A 17,692-nucleotide genomic window follows, 5' to 3' on the forward strand; every position below is an offset into this window, starting at 1 on the left:
TTCAAAGAAACGTCTAAGATATAAACTTGAAAGTCACCAGTTCCTAAATAGTTGCAAAATATACAAATAGAGGTAAAGTCCCCAGGGACCGTACAGAGGGAGTAAGAAGATGAAAATAAGAGACAAAGTGCTAGAGAACTTAAAATTTAAGGCACAAACATTTATAGCAGGATCTGTGAAACAACCTAAGGAGGACTACAGAGAAACAAGAACTAAGAAAGATTAATGTTACAGTAACTAGTGACAAAGAATTTGGGGCAGAAGTAAGGAAGAAAATTGGGAAAGGGCAGGATTACAAAAAGGAGGATATGGACAATAGAGATAAATAACAGAGAGAGGTCACATTTATCCAGGACAGCAGATGGACTTTGACAACATGCAGGACACAGTTGACTTTGCAAGTACAGTTTCAGTGAAGTGAAGGATTGGTGGGAATGGAAGTGAGAGTGTAGTAGGTCGAAGTGAGGAATGAATAGATGCTAAAAAAGTAAACCTAGCCAGTGTTAACTACTGACAGCTTGGCGCTTCCCAAAAATGTATAGAGAATGATCTTGGAGAGTAGAGATAGAATCAAGGGGAGGCTTTGCCATGAAAATCTGTAATTTGAAAAGAAACATTCAACCCCCCTCAAACCCCCAATTCAGAGGTATATGCAAAGAGAAAATAGAATGGACTGATATCTTTCTCTCAGAAACAGAGTTATACAAAATAAAAGGGGTTCTTTTGTATCCAATACTCAATACTTTCTTATATATCCAGAAATACTCAAGGATTACTGCTATAGTTTGAAGTTTTTTGTCCCCTCCAAAATTTCATGTTGAAACTTAATCTCCAATGCAATAGTAATGGGAGGTGTTGGCCTTTGAGGGATGATTGAGTCATGAGGGCTCTGGCTTCATGAATTGGATTCGGTATCCTTATAAAAGGGCTTGATGGAGGGAGTTCGTGCCCACTTGCCCTTCTGCCTTTTGCCATGTGAGTACATAGTATTCCTCCACTTCAGAGGAGGCAGAGTTCAGTGGCTCTCACCCAATGTCAGGACCTTGATCTCAGACTTAACATCCTTCAGAACTGTGAGAAATAAACTTCTTTTCTTTATAAATCACTATAGCAGCAACAACAGACTAAGACAATTACCTTGCTTAAATACTGAGCCACAATTGGGTTTTCCAAGTCCTCTCTTGGAATAAACCCCAATACAGAAGATAATGAATAAGGTCCCTATGAAAACTTAAGCTGTATTCTCTGATACTAAGGGCTCAATATTAAAGATAAAATTTTTATCATACTATATATCAAGTCACACTAACTCAATGAAAGAAATTTATTATACTACTAGAAAGCAACTTACCTCCTGCTCTAGTTTGAAATTGAGCCACTCATCAAGTTTCAAGGCTGCCAAATTAGCTGTAGTTTTGTCCTCCATTTCACTATCACTACTGTCATTGGGAATGCCATCCACTGTCCAAGCACATAATAAAAAAAATCACTTTTACCTTCTTACATTATGGGGAAAAAATAAGAATAATAAATACTTTTCATGTACACAAACCCTTCTGACATACTAACAATTTGTGTGGGAAGTTCTGCAAACCCAAAGATCACATATTAAATCTCAATATTTATTTTAAAGAAAAAAAAGACACCAGTTGAAGACTATGATCTCTAATCACAATGCACTAAAACAAAAAGGACAAGAATATAAAATTTGAAGCACCATCTTTAATAACCGGATTAAAAAGAAACAAAGAACATAATTCAAGAAAGGAATGACTACACTGCAGATCAAGAACTATGAAAGGTGCCCAAAGCAATACTCTTATAAAGTCACAGGTTTCAATTTTAAAAAAGAAAAAGTAAATAGCTAAATACAACTTAGAAAAATAGCATTAAACCTAAAGAAGATCAAAAATTTAAAAAGATGAATTACAAAGACAAAATGGTAATAATTAAAACTATAATCCAGTTCTTTGAAAAGATTAAGAGACAACCCTCTGTAAATTAACAAAGGAAGAAGAAAGCAAAAAATCTATCTATAAAATCAGGTGAAAATAAGATTATAAAAATTAATACAGAATGCATTATAAAATTAATATAGGCTAAAATATACAGTATGTATAAACAAATTTGAAATCTTCAAAGAAATTTATTATTTTCCATAAGAAAATTACTAAAACTGAAAGGAGAAGAACTAGAAAAATCCAAATATGTTTAAGGAAGAAATCAAAGAGATCCCTAAATAACATCAACAAAGAAATCCAGAACGCCAAGTCTCTCAACTTTGCATGGAATCAAATAATGATCAATTCCTTTAATGAGACAAATCTAACCCTAACCCCAAAACTTGATTAACACGTAAAACCTACATACCAGAATATGTACAAGCACGCACCACACAAACCCTACAAGTCAGCCTCAACAATGAAGATGCATGTAAGAGTTTTAAATAAAATGCTAGAAAAACATCCAGCAATGTAATAAATCACACTTAGTCCGAGAAAGGTTTATTTTCGGAACACAATAAATAGTTCCATAAGAAAATCTATATACCATATCAATAGGCTAAATAATTTTGATTATATGAACAAATGCTGAAATGCTATTTAGTAAATTCAACAAATTTTTAACACAAAAACCAAAAAAAAAAACCTTCTATGCCAGGTGTGGTGACTCATGCCTATAGTACCAGCTATTCAGAAGGCTAAGGTGAGAGGATCACTTGAACCTTGGAGTTCAGGGTTAAAGTGAGCTATGACTACTGCACCATTGCACTCCATCCTGAGTGACAGTGTGAAAACCTGTCTCTTAAAAACAAACACACACAAAGCTCTCTTCCCTAAATTAATAGCAACACTTTTATTAAAATTAACATTATAATCAATGGTATAACTTTAGAATTTGAACTTTTAAATTCAATAAGACAAAATGGACCATTAATTCAGTTTTCTAATGTCTTCAAAAAGAAATGAAAAAAAAATACATTTTGGTAATAAAGTATTACCACCTGAAGGTAATATAATTCAATAAATTACAAAGTCCAAAGGATTAACGGGTTTAACAAGGTACATAAAATATGTCTGCAATAATGTTCCTACTAAGCAAGTTCAGCAAGAAAATGAAACAAAGAGAATCCATTCACCATGGCAACTGAAAACAGCAACAAAAGAATCTTAAGAATCACCTTAGGACGTATCCCCAATCTTTATAAAAGTTACCAAAAAAATATATATTGCTGAATATCTTTAAGATAAATTTAAAAGAAGGTATGGCTAAATTTCCTGGAAGGAAACTTTAAATTAACAAACAACAGAGGCCAGGTGGGGTGGCTCACACCTATAATCCCAACACTTTGGGAGACCGGATTGAGCAGATTGTCTGAGCTCAGGAATTCGAGATCAGCCTGGGCAAAATGGCGAAACCCCATCTCTACAAAAAAATATGAAAACTAGCCAGGATGGTAGTGTGTGCCTTTAGTCCCAGCTACTCAGGAGACTGAAGTGAGAGGATCACTTGAGCCTGGGAGGCAGAGGTTGCAATAAGCTGTAACTGCACCACTGAACTTCCGCCTGAGGGAAGGAGCAAGACCCTATCTCAAACAAACAAACACAAAAGAATTATTGTTTGCAGAAAGGATTAGAGAAGATGACTACTAATATTCATTATAAAAAAATAGATAAGATAATCAAATAATAGCTCAATAACAGAAAGGCAGGTAAGAGTTACAGCTAGAACTTCTACTACCAGATATTAGAATTTATTAATAAACAAAAATACCAAACAAGAAGGTACAATATAGAGGCAGAAATGTAAAGGAATAGAGTATACAAAAGGGTTAGACAAAGATATCAAATTTAATACGCAATCATGCAAGCTTTCTAAAGGAGGATATATAAGAACTATTTAATAAATGGTACAGATGAGGGGAAAGCAATTGGAAAAACTTAGATCGTTTTAAGCCTGAATCAACTCAACATGGTTAAAAAAATCTTAAAATCAAATTATAGAAAACAAAAACAATATTTATCACATCAATGGAGAGATGATATTTTCTCAGCTTTGGAAGTGAATAGTAAAGGGAAAGATTATTTAGTTTAAATATACAGCAATCAAAACTCAGAACTCAAAATATATAACACTAAAATGAATTATAAATTACATTGAATGTGACAGAAAAAAGATAATATCTTTAAATTATAAAGCTATCATTCAAATTTTTGAGTAAAATATCAGTACCCAAATAAATGGGCAGAAGATGAAAAAACAACTCAACTAAAGGGAAATATAAAGAATGCATGGAGAGTTATTTCTTTTTGACAGAAATAAAAAGAGCAAATGAAGGAATCTTTAAATATTTTATCTTTAAAACCAACACCAAATAATGGTATAGTTGCCATGAAATACACTCTTAATTGTGCTAATATGATTGGGTATGGAAGAATAACTATAAATGATATCTATACATTTTTATCAAGTAATTCAAAGAGTTTTATCCCTAAGAAAATATTAAATGTATTAAAGCAGGACACACAGATGGAGATGTTAATGTAGCAATGCCCCAACCTTGTCCATAATCTCATAAATTATCAATCATGCTATTTCTACTCTCTCCATACAAACGTAACACCATCAATCTTAGGCATATACAGTAGAGCTAACCACTTCTTTCTTGAAACATATTTACCTCCAACACTGAACCACTCTTTCTTCCTCTACTCAAATTTACACATTCTCTTTAGGAAATCCATTCTCATGTCTATAAATATCATTTACAAGCTGATGACTTCCAAATTTGTATTGCTAGCCCAGGCATCTTCCCTGAGCTCCAGAAATGCATATCCAACTGCTTCCTGAAAAAAAATGCACTTATAATTTCTTAGCCATTTCAAAGTTAACATGTCTAAAAAGAACCCTTAATTTCTCCCCTACACAATGTGCTCCTTCCAGTTTTCTGAATCTCAAATGAGTGGCAAGCTACTATAACCAAAACCTGAGAATTCTAATTGACTCCTCCCTTTCCCTTACTATCCACATTCAATCTAGTAGGTAACTAGCACCTTTGAAATAATTTTTTTTTTTTTGAGATGGAGTCTTGCTCTGTTGCACTGCAACCTTCATCTCCTGGGTTCAGGCAATTCTCCTGCCTCACCCTTCCAAGTAGCTGAGATTACAGGTGCCCACCACTGCGCCCAGCTAATTTCTGTATTTTCAGTAGAGATGGGGTTTCACCATCTTGGCCAGGCTAGTCTTGAACTCCTGACCTCATGATCCACCCGCCTCAGCCTCCCAAAGTGCTGGGATTACAGGCATGAGCAGGCCCCCAAAATAATTTTATATCTACTTCTCTTCATATCTTTCTATCTCTGACCCATCATCTTCTGTTAAAAGACCACTACAAAAAGCCTCCTGCCTGCGTCCACTCTTCTATTGTTGTCCCTCCTGTAATTCATCCCCTCAGCTAAAATGATCTTTTGGAACATATCATATATCATTCCTTTACTTAAAACCTTTTAATGGCTTCCTTTGCATTTCTAAGGCCTACGAGTCCTTGCTCTCCTTTCAACCTTATCTCATCATTGCCCTCTTCCATTGATCAATGCCCTGTAATCACACAGCCTTTCTGTAAATTCCTAGATCATTTCCTAGCACAGAATCTTGGGGCTTTCCACCTTTCTCCACCTGCAGCACATTTTTGCTTCTTCTTGTGGCTGGATTCTTCTCATATTGCAGGTCTCAGTTTAAGTCTTATCTTCTCAGAGAAACTTGTCTAAGCTTCCTTTCTAAAGTAGGTCACCCCTAAGGCAGTCCTCTTTGTATTTCCTTAATAGCATCATGCAGATTATTTACTTTTTTACTGTTTGTCTATCCTCACTACTGTGTAAATTCCTAAGGCCAGAAATACTCTGTTATATCCTCAATGCCAAGTACAGTACCTGACATATAGTAGGTACTATTTGCTGAATCACTAAATAGCAAATAATTTGAAATATTCAAGATGTCCAACTAGAAAGGAATATTTTAAATGCATTACGCCAGGGGATCAATCTAATATGGCTTATTAGAAGCAGTTATAGTCAGCAGCACTCACAAAGAGGAATGAAAAGGCAGAAGTGAATTTAGCACCTTCAACTGAAATATTCAGGTTCTCACATAGGGATTGACTAGGCACACAAATCAACCCACAGAGAATGAAGAAAAGCAGGTGGAAGCGATGGGCCACCCTGGAGCAGCACAGAGCCAAAGGAACCCCCACCCCTAGGCAAGAGAGGCAGTGAGTGATTGTATGACCCCTCCCAGAAAGCCATGTTTCTCCCATGGATCTTTGCAACCTGCAAATTAGGAGATCCCTTCATGAGCCTATGCCACAGAGCTGTGTGGAGTCTTGGCAGAGCAGTCACTCAGGCACACGCAGAAACTCAGGAGTTATACATACTCTGCCCCTGGGATCCCTAGCAAGGCAGGAAATCTGTTTGTACATATCCCTAGGAAGTAGGCTGAATCCAGGAAGCCAAGAAACATCATTCTACGGTTCCCACTTCCATGGCACCTCACAAATTAAGATCAGACCCACTGGCTTGAAATCCCAGCCAGCCAACAGCAGTGGGTTGGAGTCTGCCTGAGATGGGGCTGAGTTTCCAGGGGGAGGGGTGGCTGCCATCTCCGTGGTTTGGTTGACTCAGCCACTCCAGTCTGCTGGCTGTGGTGAATACAGGCAATCTGGATGAAGAAGGGTTCCCACCAGTGCAGCACTCCTGCTGTATCAAAAAGAAGCCAAACTGCTTCTTTGCACAGGTCCCTGATCCCATTCCTCCTGACGGGGTGAGACCTCAGAACGGGAGCCTCCAGTCACCTCCTACAGGTGCATGTGGGCTGGCAACAGATCAATAACCCCCTGGGACAGAATTTCCAGAAGAAGGAGCTGGCTCCCATCTTTGCTGTTTTGCAGGCTTCACTGGTGATAACTCCAGCTATGAGAAAAACTGAGGCAACTGGGGTCTGGAGTGGAGCCCCAGCAAACCGCAGCAGCCCTATGGTAGAATGGCCTGACTCTAAAAGAAAAACGAACAGAAAACAACAACAACAACATCAACAAAAAAGACCCCAAACAAACCTCATTCAAAGGTCAGCATCCTCAAAGATTGAAGGTAGATAAGCCCACAAAGGTGAGAAAGAATGCAAAAATGCTGAAAACTCAAAAAGCCAGAGTGCCTCTTCTCCAAATGACCGTGACACCTCTCTGACAAGGGCACAGAACTGGGCTGAGGCTGAGATGGCTGAATTGACAGAAGCAGGCTTCAGAAGGTGGGTAATAACAAACTTTGCTGAGCTAAAGAAGCATGTTGTAACATAATGCAAAAAAGCTAGGAATCATGATAAAACAATACAGGAGCTGATGGCCAGAACAGAAAATTTAGAGAAAAACATAACTGACCTGATGGAGCTGAAAAACAGAACATGAGAACTTCAAAATGTAATCACAAGTATCACCAGCAGCATAGACCAAGCAAAGGAAAGATCTCAGAGCTTGAAGACTATCTTTCTGAAATAAGACAGGCAGACAAGAATAGAGAAAAAATAGAACTTCTGAGAAATATGGGATTATTTAAAGAGACCAAACCTACAACTGATTGGGGTAGCTGAAAGAAACAGGAGAATAGAGCCAAGTTGGAAAACATACTTCAGGATATCATCCAGAAGAAGTTCCCTGATCTAGCAAGACAGCCCAACATTCAAATTGAGGAATCCAGAGAACCCTAGTATAATATTCCATGAGAAGATAAACCCCAAGACACAAAATCAGCAGATTCTCCAAGTTCAGAATGAAAGAAAAAATGTTAAGGGCAGCCAGAGAGAAAGGCCAGGTCACATACAAAGGGAAGTCCCTCAGACTAACAGTAGACCTCTCAGTGGAAACTCTACAAGCCAGAAGACACTGGGGGCCAATATTCAACACTCTTAAAGAATTTCCAACCCAGAATTTCATATCTGGCCAAATTACACTTCATGAGTGAAAGAGAAATAAGATCTTTTTCTGACAAGCAAATGCTGAGGGAATTTATCACCACCAGGCCTGCCTTGCAAGAGCTCTTGAAGGAAGCACTAAATATGAAAGGGAAAAACCATTACTATCCACTGCAAAAACACAATGAAGTACACAGACCAGTAACACTATGAAGCAACCACATAAACAAGTCTGCAAAATAACCAGCTAGCACCATGATGACAGGATCAAATTTATATATAACAATACTAACCTGAAAGGTAAATGAGCTAAATACCCCAATTAAAAGGCACCAAATGGCAAGGTGGATAAAGAGCCAAGATCCATGGGTATGTTGTCTTCAAGAGAACCATCTCACATGCAAGTCACACACAGGCTCCAAGAAAGGGATGGAGGAAAATTTACCAAGCAAATGGAAAACAGAAAAAGGTAGTGGTCACAATCCTTTACACCAATAAATATCAAAGAAGGCCATTACAAAGTGGTAAAAGGTTCAATTCAACAAAAATAATTAACTATCCTAAATATATATGCACCCAATACAGGAGCACCCAAATTCATAAAACAAGTCTTAGAGACCTATAAAGAGACTTAGACTCCCAGGCAATAATAGTGAGAGACTTTAATACCCCATGGACAGCATTAGACAGTTCATCAAGACAGAAAATTAACAAAGATATTCGGGACCTGAACTCAGCTCTGGATCAAGTGGACCTGATAGATATCTACAGAACTCTCCACCCAAAAACAAGAGAATATACATTCTTCTCATCGCCATATGGCATTTACTCTAAAATTGATCATACAATTGAAGGTAAAACACTCCTCAGCAAATGCAAAAGAAGTGAAATCATAACAGTCTCTCGGAACACAGCACAAATTAGAACTCAAGACTAAGACATCCACTCAAAACCACATAACTACAGCCTGCTCCTGAATGACTCAAGTAAATAATGAAATTAAGGCAGAAATCAAGAAGTTATTTGAAACTAATGAGAACAAAGAGACAATGCAGCACAATCTCTGGGACACAGCTCAAGTAGTATTAAGAGGGAAATTCACAGCACTAACTGAGCACATCAAAAAGCTAGGAAGATTTCAAGTTAACAACGTAACATATTAATTTAAAAAAATTAGAGAACCAAGAGCAAACAAACCCCAAAGCTAGCAGAAGACATGAAATAACTAAGATCAGAGCAGAACTGGAGGAGACAGAGACACAAAAAAACCTCCAAAAAAAAAAAAAAACGGTGTATCCAAAAGAAGGATATAAAAAAAAAAAAAAAAAAAAAAAAAAAAAAAAAAAAAAAAAAAAAAAAAAAGAAGAACGGGAGGAGAAAAAAAAAAAAAAAAACCCCCAAAAAAAAAAAAAATCGGTGTATCCAAAAGCTGGTTTTTAAAAAAATCAATAAAATAGACAGACTGCTAGCTAGACTAATAAAGAAGAAAAGAGAGAAGAACCAAATAGACACAATAAAAAACAATACAAGGGATATCACCACTGACCCCATGGAAATACAGACTACCATCAGGTAATACTATAAACACCTCTATGCAAATAAACCAGAAAATCTGGAAGAAAGAAAGAAATTCCCGGACACATACACACTCCCAAGACTGAACCAGAAAGAAGTTGAATCCCTGAATAGACCAATAACAAGTTCTGAAATTGAGGCAATAATAAATAGCCTACCAACTAAAAAAAGCCCAAGACCAGATGGATTCACAGCTGAATTCAACCAGAGGTACAAACAGGAGCTGATACCCTTTCTTCTGAAACTATTCCAAATAACTGAACAGAGAGACTCCTCCCTAACTCATTCTATAAGGCCAGCATCATCCTGATATCAAAGCCTGACAGAGAGACAACAAAAAAAGAAAACTTCAGGCCAATATCCCTGATGAATGTCAATGCAAAAATTCTCAATAAAATATGGGCAAACCGAATACAGCAGCACATCAAAGGCTTATCCACTACAATCAAGTTGGCTTCATCCCTGGGATGAAAGGCTGGTTCAACATATACAAATCAATAAAAATAATTCATCACATGAACAAATCTGAAGACAAAAAACACATGATTATCTCAATAGATGCAGAAAAGGCCTTCAATAAAATTCAATATTGTTTTGTGTTAAAAACTCTCAATAAACTAGGTAGTGAAGGAACGTATCTCAAAATGAGCTATTTATGACAAACCCACAGCCAATATCACACTGAATGGACAAAAGCAGGAAGCATTTCCCTTGAAAACTGTCACAATACTAGGATGCTCTCTCTCACTATTCCCATTCAACATAAGGAAGTTCAGGCCAGGGAAATCAGGCCAGAGAAAAAAATGAAGGGTATTCAGGCCAGGTGGGTGCAGTGGCACATGCCTATAATCCTAGCCCTTTGGGAGGCTGAGGTGGGCAGATGATTTGAAGTCAGGAGTTTGAGATCTGCCTGGCCAACATGATGAAATACCATCTCTACTAAAAGTACAAAAAAAAAAAAAAAAAAAAAAAAAAAAAAAAAAAAAAAAAAAAAAAAAAAAAAAAAAAAAAGAAAAAAGAAATAAAAGGTATTCAAATAGGAATAGAGGAAGTCAAATTATCTTTGTTTGTAGATGACAAATTATCTTTGTAAATGTTGATCATACATCTAGAAAACCCATCGTCTCAGTCAAAAGCTTCTTAAGCTAATAGGCAACTTCAGCAGGATATAAAATCAATGTGCAAAAATTGCTAACATTCTTATACACCAACAGGTAAGCAGAGAGCCAAATCATGAATGAACTCACATTCACAATTGCTACAAAAATAATAAAATACCTAGAAAAGAGCCAAGCATGGTAGCTCACCCCTGTAATTGCAGCATTTTGAGAGGCCAAGACTGGCAGATGGATCACCCTGAGTTCTGGAGTTTAGCCAGGCATTGTGGCATGTACCTGTAATCCCACTACTCAGGAGTCTGAGGCAGGAGAATCGCTAGAACCTAGGAGGCAGAGGTTGCAGTGAGCAGAGATTGTGCCACTCCACTCCAGCCTGGGTGACACAGCAAGACTCCATCTCAAAAAATAAAATAAAATATCTAGGAATATAGCTAAAAAGGGAAGTGAAGGACATCTTCAAGAGGAACTATGTACCACTGCTCAAAGAAATCAAAGAGAACACAAACAAATGGAAAAACATTTCATGCTCATGTATAGGAACAATCAATATCATGGAAAGGACCATACTGCCCAGAGAAATTTATAGATTCAATGCTATTCCCATTATACTACCACTGACATTTTTCACAGACTTAGAAGAACTATTTTAAAATTCACATGGAATCAAAAAAGAGCCCATAGCCAAGAAAATCCTAAGCAGAAAGAACAAAGCTGAGGCATCATGCTACCCAACTTCAAACTATACAGTACCATGCTGTCTTAGCTACAGTAGCTTACAGTAGCCAAGAGAGCATGGTACTGGTACAAGAACAGACACATAGACCAATAGGATAGAATAGAGAACTCAGAAATAACACCACACTCCTACAACCATCTGATCTTCAACAAACCTGAAAAAAACAAGTAATGGGGAAAGGACTCCCTATTTAATAAATGGCACTGGGATAAGTGGCTAGCTTTATGCAGAAAATTGAAACTGGGCCCCTTCCTTGCACCTTCTACAAAAATTAACTCAAGACCGATTAAAGACTTAAATGTAATACCCCAAACCATAAACACCCTAGAAGAAAATCTAGGCAATACCCCTCAGGACATAGGCATGGGCAAAGATTTCATGACAAAAATGTCAAAAGCAATTGCAACAAAAGCAAAAATTGACAAATCGGATCTAATTAAACTAAAGAGCTTCTGCACAGCAAAAGAAACAACTATCATCAGAGAAAACAGACAACCTACAGAATGGGAGAAAATTTTCACAATCTATCCATCTGACATAGGTCTAATATCCAGAGTCTACAAGGAACGTAAGCAAATTTACAAGAAAAAACAACCCATTAAAAAGTGGGCAAAGGACATGAATGGACACTTCTCAAAAGAAGATGTACATGTGGCCAACAAACATGAAAAAAAGCTCATCATTACTGAAATGCAATTCAAAACCACAATGACATACCATCTCATGCCAGTCAGAATGGCTATTATTAAAAAGTCAAAAACAACATGCTGGTGAGGTTGAGGAGAAAAAGGAACACTTCTACACTGCTCATGGGAGTGTATATTAGTTCAACCACTGTGGGAGACAGTGTGGCGACTGCACAAAGACCTAGGGGCAGAAATACCATCTCTAGGTAAATACCCAAAGGAATATAAATCATTCTGTTATAAAGATACATACACTTGAATGTTCAGTGCAGCACTATTCACAATAGCAAAGACATGGAATCAACCCAAATGCCCATCAATGATAAACCAGATAAATAAAATATGGTACATATACACCATAGGATACTAAACAGCCATAAAAAGGAATTAGATCATGTATTTTGCAGGGACATGGATGGAGTTGGAAGCCATTATCCTCAGCAAACTAATGCAGGAACAGAAAACCAAACACTACATGTTCTCACTTATAAGTAGGAGATGAATGATAGGAACACATGGACAAAGAGAGGGGAACAACACACACTGGGGCCTTTTGCGGGTGTGTGGCAGGGGGAGGGAGAACATCAGGAATAATAGCTAATGGCATGATCTGTGCAGCAAATCACCATAGCACACGTTTACCTATGCAACAAATTGGCACATCTTGCACATGTACCCCTAAACTTAAAAGCTGAAGGAAAACAAAATGCATTATGCATTTTTCAGCCATTAATACAAAATACTAAAAATATTTCTGATATCTCTATAATGAAAAATAGCAAAATATAAAATAGCAGTTTGAGTGAAATAATTTAAAATATGTAAACATGTAGAAAAAATTTAACATTAAAAACTGTTAGCATGAGAAAAATGAGATTATAAGTGGCTATTATTTTTTACAATTACCTTTATGTTAAACTATTATTTAAATTCAAGTGGAAAAGAAAAATTTCTTCCCAAAAGCAAGATTAGTAAAAAATGTACAAATCAACATCAAGATACCTTAGAAATAAATTTCAAAAACAGTAGTATACCTTAGTATTGCCTAATAAGTCTTAGTATATCAAAATAGAGCTGCTACTATACACATTTTTATAATTTCATTATTTGGTTTAGTAAAATAATCTCACTATTTGGTTTAGAAACCATAAAAACTTCATTCAAAAAGATTTTTATTTCCTTCATAATACATTTACCTCTAAAGGACGAAGGTTCCTGAAGAGCATTACTTGCCAACCTAGCTGGTCCACAGAACACCAATACAGTGACAGGTGTCACTGCTGAACAACATCTAATATTAGCTATTCTATGGGCTCTGGTCATTTCATCATAAATAAGCCAATCTGTGGGCAGTGCCTGAATCGCTGCAGCTTGACCATTGGCTGGAGGAATCTATTAAGAAGATAAATTTTAAAACTGTTAACTGTGTTTATCACTTAATTTATTGGAAATACTTTTAAAACGTAAAAAGTCCCTCAATGAAATAGATGATGCATATTAGTACCTAAGCAAAAATTAAAACAAGTCATTGCTCATGTAGTTTGTACAAAAGTACTCATTACTTAACATGTTCGTTACCTTTTCCAGCTCTAAGATTTATAAGTTTTGTTCTAATATTTAAATATATGCATATAACTAATTAATTTCTTAAAGCAGGCAGGTATGTGGAACATTTTTCATTGACAGTCAACTACCTAAATTAATTTCACCTCAAAACCCAAGAGCATTAAAAATGTTTTACCTTTTTATATTGAGGTTGACTGAGAACTGAAGTAGGATGAAATCGTACTTTTTTCTCCTTTGGCCCTGTCAACACTACATTCTCTCTGTCCACATGGACTAAATTAGGATACATGCCTGCCACCAATGCAGCTTTAACAACAGCCCAATTCTCAGAGTTTGTGTTAACATCTCGAATGTCACCACCACCTCGTGCTCTAACAAAACCTAGGGAGGGGGAAAAAACCACACCAACTTTTTCCATTGTCCAAATGATATATTTGGGCATTTTTTCCCAAAACTTGTAAACTCATATAAATTTTGTGATATTCAAATTTCACAATAATTAATAGAACTCCTCTGCAAAGTCATTTAAAATATGAGCTCCTCACCACCCCCACCAAACAGATATAGAACCAACATTCTAGGAAAGTGTAGATTTGCTCAGGTTAGAATAAGTACAAGAATCAGTAGGGGCTTAAATGTTTTTTTTTGTTTGTTTGTTTGTTTGTTTTTTGAGACGGAGTTTCGCTCTTGTTACCCAGGGTGGAGTGCAATGGCGCGATCTCGGCTCACCGTAACCTCCACCTCCTGGGTTCAGGCAATTCTCCTGCCTCAGCCTCCCGAGTAGCTGTGATTACAGGCACGTGCCACCATGCCCAGCTAATTTTTTGTATTTTTAGTAGAGACAGGGTTTCACCATGTTGACCAGGATGGTCTCGATCTCTTGACCTCGTGATCCACCTGCCTCGGCCTCCCAAAGTGCTGGGATTATAGGCTTGAGCCACCGCGCCCGGCCTGGCTTAAATGTTTTTAAATGCACATTCTTGCAATAAAGTTCTTCATAATCTGCTGCCAGAAACAAACTAAATTCATAGCTGAAACCTAAACCATCCTTCTGACCGTTATTAATAACATTTTGGTTATGATAGATACTAATTCTAGGGATGTAGTCAAGTAAATATACGGTAATTCTTGTTTGAGTTTCTCTTTCTAACCCTACAAACATTAGATCCAGATTTGCCTAGACCTTTGGGTTTCAAAGGTCCTTCATATTTCCTCATGTTCAAGGCAACTCTTAAATCCTCTGGTTCATTCCTATTACTTTGGCACTTCAGCTAACCCATGAATCCAGGCTCTGGTACTTTTCTTCTGACTATCACTTCAATATACTATGCTGCTCGAAAAAGCAATTCTGAAAGGTAACAGCAATACTAGCATCCTCCTTCAAAAAAAAATTTTTTTTCAGTGACTTCAAGTATTACCAGTTGTTTTAGTGTTCCAAAAATATGAAGATCAGCATTCATATCATTTTTTTAAAATTTCTATTTCACAGAACTAAGTAAGTATTCATTAACGGTGACAAAAGAAAATAACCGTAAGATCTAAATTGATCTCTGCCAACCAATATAAATTGTTAATTGCCAATAGTATCAAAAGAGTATAGGTTCTGTTCATAGATTTCTCAAATATACCTCCTGCAATACCATTTTTTCATCAACAAGCAAAAGTTGAAGACATAATTCTACAAATCCTGCATGAATATAAGATATGTAACATGATAATGTCATAAAAACAATAGATGGCATCTGTTAACATGAGAAATACTATGAAATATGGGCAGGGTACTCTCAGTAGCTTAAATAGCCTCTTTGAGGGAAAACTTTACCTGATGCTCTAAGTTGACCAAGCAACTGTGTTCTCATGCCTATGATTATTTCCATAGTAGCCTGTGAAAGAAAATTCTTTTCACAAAAGGCTCGCTCCCAGCCATCACTTCGTGCTTTTTGCCAGGCCTATAAAAAGAGAATAATTACATAACAAGACACATTTACTAATCACTTCTTAGGGAGGCAACCAAGTAACTACAAACCACTACACGAATTCCTCAAGGTCAATTTGTCTCATTCTAATTATTCTATAAAATCTAAGACTTTATGATCAAATAAAATTTATCATTAGTTAATTTATACTCAAATGCTACTAAAGCTATTGAGTTTATAAAATCTCAATGAGAACTAAGTGTCAAGTAACCTAAATGACCAACAATGCAAAAATATTTGCCTTCTCAGATGCATCTGCTAATTTTATTCCACAAAAGTGTAAGAGGTTTTCAAATAAGCCTTCCTAACATGTAAATCTAAGAATCATGCCACTCTGGTCCTCCAAAAAATAATCTCTATGTCAACCCTGGAATCTACCTAAGAAGGAAAGTAGGATTTCTATAAATCATCTATATGCAGTATAAAAAACTCTCCTTTGTGAATAGGTTTCCTTGCTTTGGAATATATATAACTAAAAGACAGAAGCAATAATTTATCCACTCTGCTTTTGAAGGAGATGGGGGAAAAGCAAAAAACAGATAGAAATTGTACTCCAAATCTCCTTCTACTTCTCACTCAACCTACTATAATATACAGTATCTAATATACCCTATTAGTAACAATGAGTCATCCACTGCTCAATATTCACAAAAGAGCTTGTAATTATTTTTAAAAATTATATATGTGTTGAAAAAAATCTTGTATGTTTGAAAATAGTACTTTCTGCATAAAAAAATGTTATATTTTTTATGTGGCCAGGCATGGTGGCTTACGCCTCTAATCCCAGCACTTTGGGAAGCCAAGGCAGGCAGATCACTTGCGGTCAGGAGTTTGAGACCAGCCTGGCCAACATGGTAAAACGCTGTCTCTACTAAAAATACAAAAATTAGCTGGGCATGGTGGCAGGCGCCTGTAATCACAGCTACTTGGGAGGCCGAGGCAGGAGAATCACTTGAACCCGGGAGGTGAAGGTTGCAGTGAGCCAAGACTATGCCACTGCACTCCAGCCTGGGTGACAGAGTGAGACTCTGTCTCAAAAAAACAAACAAACAAAAAGCATAGGGACAGCCTACATTCAAGGAGACTTAAGGATAAAGAAAATGTCTATGTTTTTAAGAAATAACATATTCTTCCCCACATATCTGAAATTCTAAATTACATTTCATTTGTCTTCCCCAGAGTCCTATTTTTCCTATCTTTTCTTTTTCATTTACCTCTTTCCTCAACTTCTCATTACTATTATCTTAAAATGTTTTAAGTGATTTTTATATTTTGCTTTACAAAATTATGTTCTCAGGGTAGTGTCTTGAGCACATAAGAAAAAGCTGAACTATAAGAAAAATCGATATTAAATTCAAGATAATTTTCTTCTAAGCTTTGTTCTATGTACTTTAAATAGTATAAAGTGTTTCTTAACTAAAATTTTAGACCATTCCTTGGCCAAGACATGATTTAAAGATATTTGGTATTTAAAAAATAAATAGAAGCATAAACATAAATAAATATATACACACATACACACATGTATTCCTATAAGGAGAAAATGGGGAGAAAAAAAGAGCAAAACTGTTTTAATTGTAACATAGTAACAGCAAGAAGACATTTTGCAGGACTGTTAATAAAATGTGACTTCATAATGAAACAAAATTATTCAATTTTAAAAATTATTTTTAAAATTCCTACATTTGCCCCAGAAATGTGTTCAACCAGCAACATTGTCAGAAATAAAATGACAGTAATAGTACCTGGAATGCTCTGAGAAGTGCCATATGGTCACTGAAAGTTCCTGCAGTAAAACGTTTCCTACAAAGCATAGCTGCACGTTTTTGAGAGGCCTGAGTAGGTAGTACAAAAGGATCTCGATAAGCTAGCGCGCAAGCAATTGTAAGGATGGGGTCCAGACACTTTAAAACAACAGCACACAGGACCATTTTACCAAGATGTGGTTCTACTGGCAAGTCAGCCAAATGATACCCAAGTTCAGTCAGATCTTCCCATGTATCCATTGCATCTATTGTCTAAAAAAAAGGAGACAGAACAGACTCTGACATAGCAAACACTATGTTTAATCAAACC

General features: G+C 36.5%; 1 protein-coding gene across 2 annotated transcripts in view; it reads right to left on the bottom strand.

Annotated features, from left to right (window-relative positions):
* Positions 1–17,692, bottom strand: part of YTHDC2 (YTH domain containing 2) — a 78,707-nt gene that overhangs the window by 13,570 nt on the left and 47,445 nt on the right. For both annotated transcript variants that reach the window (XM_017527171.1, XM_037737972.1), the window contains 5 exons: positions 17,362–17,634; positions 15,463–15,589; positions 13,816–14,021; positions 13,271–13,466; positions 1,352–1,461 (listed from right to left, as the gene is read on the bottom strand). In XM_017527171.1, coding sequence (XP_017382660.1) covers positions 1,352–1,461; positions 13,271–13,466; positions 13,816–14,021; positions 15,463–15,589; positions 17,362–17,634 — 912 coding nt within the window. The remainder of the gene's footprint in view (positions 1–1,351; positions 1,462–13,270; positions 13,467–13,815; positions 14,022–15,462; positions 15,590–17,361; positions 17,635–17,692) is intronic.

Source organism: Cebus imitator, unplaced genomic scaffold (assembly GCF_001604975.1).
Source record: "Cebus imitator isolate Cc_AM_T3 unplaced genomic scaffold, Cebus_imitator-1.0 Scaffold46, whole genome shotgun sequence".
Classification (NCBI taxonomy): Eukaryota; Metazoa; Chordata; class Mammalia; order Primates; family Cebidae; genus Cebus; species Cebus imitator.